Source organism: Sphaeroforma arctica, assembly GCF_001186125.1.
Source record: "Sphaeroforma arctica JP610 unplaced genomic scaffold supercont1.1124, whole genome shotgun sequence".
Classification (NCBI taxonomy): Eukaryota; class Ichthyosporea; order Ichthyophonida; genus Sphaeroforma; species Sphaeroforma arctica.
Genome location: NW_014039434.1, coordinates 8,541 through 13,471, shown reverse-complemented (window position 1 = coordinate 13,471; position 4,931 = coordinate 8,541). Strand labels below are relative to the sequence as shown.

The 4,931-nt window shown below is 43.5% G+C and overlaps 1 protein-coding gene across 1 annotated transcript; it reads left to right on the top strand.

The window, feature by feature from the left end:
- The first annotated feature begins 1,625 nt into the window (after window positions 1-1,625).
- Window positions 1,626-4,649, top strand: SARC_10061 (hypothetical protein). The gene is made up of 3 exons (XM_014295904.1): window positions 1,626-1,833; window positions 2,972-3,433; window positions 4,465-4,649. Exons 1-3 carry the CDS (start codon window positions 1,675-1,677, stop codon window positions 4,618-4,620), a joined length of 777 nt encoding a protein of 258 aa, XP_014151379.1. The 5' UTR covers window positions 1,626-1,674; the 3' UTR covers window positions 4,621-4,649.
- The last annotated feature ends 282 nt before the right edge of the window (window positions 4,650-4,931 follow it).

Genomic DNA, 4,931 nt, shown 5'->3' with positions numbered 1-4,931 from the left:
ATATAGTATATGTAGTAGCAGTTGTGGTGAACTACATATAGTAAACTATATAGCAAACTACACAAGTACTACGGAGAATGAAAGACATAGAAAAATTGCCAAATCTATGAGATAAAAATCCGTGTGTACAAAGTATGGGACGCCTATTTCGCCCCGCTGGCAACACGATTGAAAGACTGGCTTCATATATTCACCTGAAAGCTTTCCAAATCGAAGCTCATGTTGTCAACTCTAACGACTTAATAGACCATCAAAGCTACGAACAACAATTTTCAAAGTGCAGTTTATATGCAACTAGCTATCTAAACAAAAGTAGTATCGAAGCAATCCTCAATCACATCCACTTATAAATAAAATTTCACATATAAAGCTACAATAGCACCCAGAGAAAGCGATAAACAGATTCATTATATCTATTTCATAGTAGGCTTTTAGAACGTAGGGTTTTATTTTTTTATTTTGTTCACTTCAATGCTTGGGCGGGGGGAGGGGGGCGTGTTATGTGTTTGGTCAATCCTACATTGATACCCTAAGTGACCCACACTGCTGATTCAACCTAAACCATCATGCCAGTGAACACCTTGGTGCAATGATCTACCGTGTTCGAATTGTGTGAGCTCAAGAAAATCTGTCGCATCTGCACATATATCAACTGCATGGAGCGGCCCAGTCGGGAAAGGACGCCGCACGCGGAGACTGTACTTAAAATTGAAACGTACTACGTGCCCTGGTGGCTTGCATTGTTTCCGGGACTAGTCCAATAAGAAAATTATTCCGTATCAATCAATCTCACTTCATTGCTTTATATCTAAAAGCTGCGCGAAATGCGCATATTTTGGTATTACTTTATTGGAGACTTTGTGCGGTGTACATTGTATGTTGCTTTCTTCTGATATAGAGAGAAAATACAGCTATTCACAACTTGCCAATATATGTAGCTGTCTCAGAGAACAATTTTCGAACATCGCAGTCGTGCAGTTAGCATAAAAGGGAGAACACTGAATCAGCCCGATTTCCGCTTCAGCAACGTCGTATTCACTCTTGCGAAAAACTCCAAATAGCGAATGCACCTTGCGTATTTTTTATGGTGACTCATTCCTTCCTCAAACCAATGCCACTGTCCTACTGACGAGTAGTGTAGTGATATTAAGTTCCTAGTGTCTCCATAATAAATATGTCGATGCTCGGTGCCAATGGCACTCAAGAATTCGATGACTCATCATTTTGTAGCCCCCAATTTGGCACCATATTTACCGTCAGAGACTCAGAGTGCGGCTGCTGTAGTATTTACTGGCCGTACGGCCTTCGTGATGACCTGATCAGTGCGATCAACCGATCACGCCCCCTGGGCCAGGGTCCCGCCCAGGGGCCCTGTGACTGTGAGTCCGTGACTGCAGACTAACTGAATCACTGACCCATTGTCCCAATAATAATTTCCCAAAAAAAATGGTCAACTGCTTCTGAGCGGCTCTGTCAACCTGTCTGGGCCAATCAGAATTTGATGCCGTGATAATATTTATCTCATCAACTTCGGACGATTTTTCAATTTTGTCTGATAGATTTATTATATTGTGTGCGTGTATAAATAGCTAGCCCGCCTGCTGTGGCAGGTCAAAAGATTCGTACACTGCGTCTAACAGGAGGTGCTGCACCTACATCGAACCAGTACACACAATGACAACAGCTAGTTACAAGGCCGCAGAGGCCAATACCAGGCCATACAACTATGCCGGACTGTATCCCGAGGTAGAGCCTTCGGCACCCCCCGCAGACCAGGCTGACAGCTCGCCAGCCTATCAACCACCCGCCTATTCAACAGTCACGCCAAATGAGGTGAGGTTTGTACTATAGCATACTTTTATTAAGTTGTGCAATGTCATATGTTTCTATAAGTTGTGGGGTGGATGTTTGGGGTGAGACCTGTGTCTGTGCACCATGATGGAGCTATCCCGAGATGTAGTAAACTTCGATACTGTGCGTGTTCAAGTCACATGTGCCACAGACGAACATTGTAGGTCAATGTAGGCTTATACATTGCGAGGTTGAGCATATGTGTATACCACTTTTGTGTGCTGTTATCAATTTCTGTAGTGGTGCGAGATGAATTATATTCTTGCTGGATATCATATACCGCCTCTATTGCATTGGCTCATATTGTCTTATCTGCCCGCTTTTGCTTGCACAAGTTGGTTAGGTATAGACAAGTTGTTTCCTTCCACTACCTGCTTCTTATATGCACTTTTTGTACGGTTGTGAAGTGTGTTATGTGTCTTACCTTACTGGTACCCTTGATTGACGGACATTGATCTGGGTTCGTTAGTGTGTAACGCAAACCTCACTCTAAGCTCTGTCAAGTCGATGGCCTAGAACACATCTGTATCACCCCTTATAGGAGCCATACGCTCTGTTTCCATATATCATCCCCTTTCTCCGCTCTATATGCGCTTAGGCACTCTTCTGTCATCCTTGTTTGTGTCATGTCTCGTCCCGTAATCACTCTGTTCTCCCTACGCCAAATGCTTCGGGTAACGAGCTCGGATCAACTATGTTTCTGGAATACTCCACGCTGCACCAATCCCTGTACCTGTACCCCGCCCCCTTTCTATTTCATGATAGTATTAAAACTCAAATCGCCTCACACCCGCACAAATTCACCAAGTGGTTGTATTCATATTTATATAGCTGGAGTGCAAGTGTATATGCTATCTTTCATGCACTGGGATGTCTATTTTAGAAGTCTGTGAATGTGACGCTATCAAGTATGCTTGATGTGTTGTGATTCCTTGCTGACTATTGTGTGCATTCTTCTACTACCATGGAGCATGTGAGGCAGCGTAGCGAGACAGTACTGCCTGATCGTACGAGTTACTTTGTTGGTGACCATACATGTCACTCTGTTGGTATCTGCTCTATCTGTGTTGCCCTACAGACCATCGTCTCACATCTATCACACACTTGATTCCTTCTGCAGAACTATATGCAACATCAACAGAGACAAGACCAATCGTCATCCTCGTCCCACTACGGCGCCATCTATCCACCAGAAGCAACCAGCACATCGCAACAACCCCAACACACCACCACCGAAATACCCAAACACACCCCATACAACCCACGCACACCTATCATCACAACAGTCCACAGCACCCGCATCCATGAAGACCGCGGCGAATGCACAGACCTGGGCAACATCCTGTGGTTTATATTTGGTGGAGGTGTTGTGTTCTTTATTATTTACGCTCTGATCGGCGTCCTGCTGTGCCTAACAATAGTGCTGTTCCCGTTTGGGCTGCAGTTGTTTAAGCTGGCTAAACTCTCGGCCTTTGCCTTCGGAAAGACCATCAGCCGTCCCGACTACAAGCGAGACTACTGCCGGTGCTGTGCCAATCTACTGTGGCTCCCTATAGGTCTGATCTTGGGAGTGCTGCACATGGTAAGTGTTTCACTTATGCTGGATTGGTGTCTGTGCGTGCTTGTTTGTATAAGCGCTCAGATGAGGGTGTGCGTGCCGTTGTACCTTTGGCATTGTTGGAGAAGTCTTCACACAAACGGCGCACTGCTTCTTAAAGAGCTTCGCTAGTTTTTTATGCTGTTCTCGATATCTTTGAGTTTTATGGTTTAGGGTTTCTTACAATCCTATCCTGCTGGCGTAATACCATAAGAAGGCAAAAAACTGCATATCCTCGTGCACCAATTCATATCTGCGCTGTGTTTGTGTGACTATGGACCTCTGAATCTCTGCATAGGCACTTCTGTATGTAGATATGGGCCGCTACAAATATCTCTCGCTATATATACACGTGTGGCGTTTTGCGCAGGGTGTAATTCAGAGACATATTTGATTTTATCAATTATGTATAATATCCTATCGATGGCATATTATTCTATTTTTTTATAATGCTATGCGTGATACTGACGTATGTACGTATCTATGCGTTGTGTTTGTGCGACTATGGACCTTTGAATCTCTGCATAGTCACTTTTGTATGTAGATATGGGCTGCTACAAATATCTCTCGCTATATATACACGGGGTGGCGTTTTGCGCAGTGTGTATTTAGCGGACATGTATGATTTTTTCTCTTATGTATTAAAGCCTTTCGATGGCATGTTATTCTTTTATTATAACGCTATGCGTGAGACTGTCGCATATACGCATCTATTGTGTGTTATTGTATTGCTATGCTACTTACTATGGGTACGTACAAATACCCAAAATTCATATGTAAGTGATTAGTACGGTCCTGTATTTATCCATACTGATGTACGGCAGGGTTTCTATTTTTATGTTGCCTTTCTCATTCTGAAGTGGCGCACGTTTGATCTGACATTGTGCATGGTGCTTATACTACAATGCCCGAAGTCCACCCCGCTTGTGGATTCGATTCTCTTCGAGAATTTTACGATCTCTATTGTGACTATGCAGCGACACTCATCCTTTTAATTTTCTTTTATTTCCTTATAGACCTTTGCCGTGTCCATGTTTATGACCATCATCGGTATTCCGTTCGCTATTCAACACGTCAAGTTGTGTGCACTCGCATTGTGGCCATTCGGTTCTGATGTTGGATATCAGCAGTATCATGCCTTATCGACAGAGACCAGAGTAGATTACGTATAGTATTTCCAATAAATAAATTATATGTCTACATACGTGTTCCTCATTGTACGCCAACGCTGAGGCGGTGACTTTTTGAGAATGCACAGCTGCATTGGCTTTAGATATCATTCTTTGTTTGTCATATACTTCGGTATCTGTGTCCAATGTTTCCAAGAACTGCGCTTTATAGAACAAACTTCTTTTTCGAATAAAGCTCCGGATCACGAAATGTATCATCGGAATTGATGGTGGCCAGATAGGCTACGCGACAGTCACCAGCGAAAGCCTGCGAAGTATTTAAATGGAAAATAGTGCGTCACGGCAGGGAACGT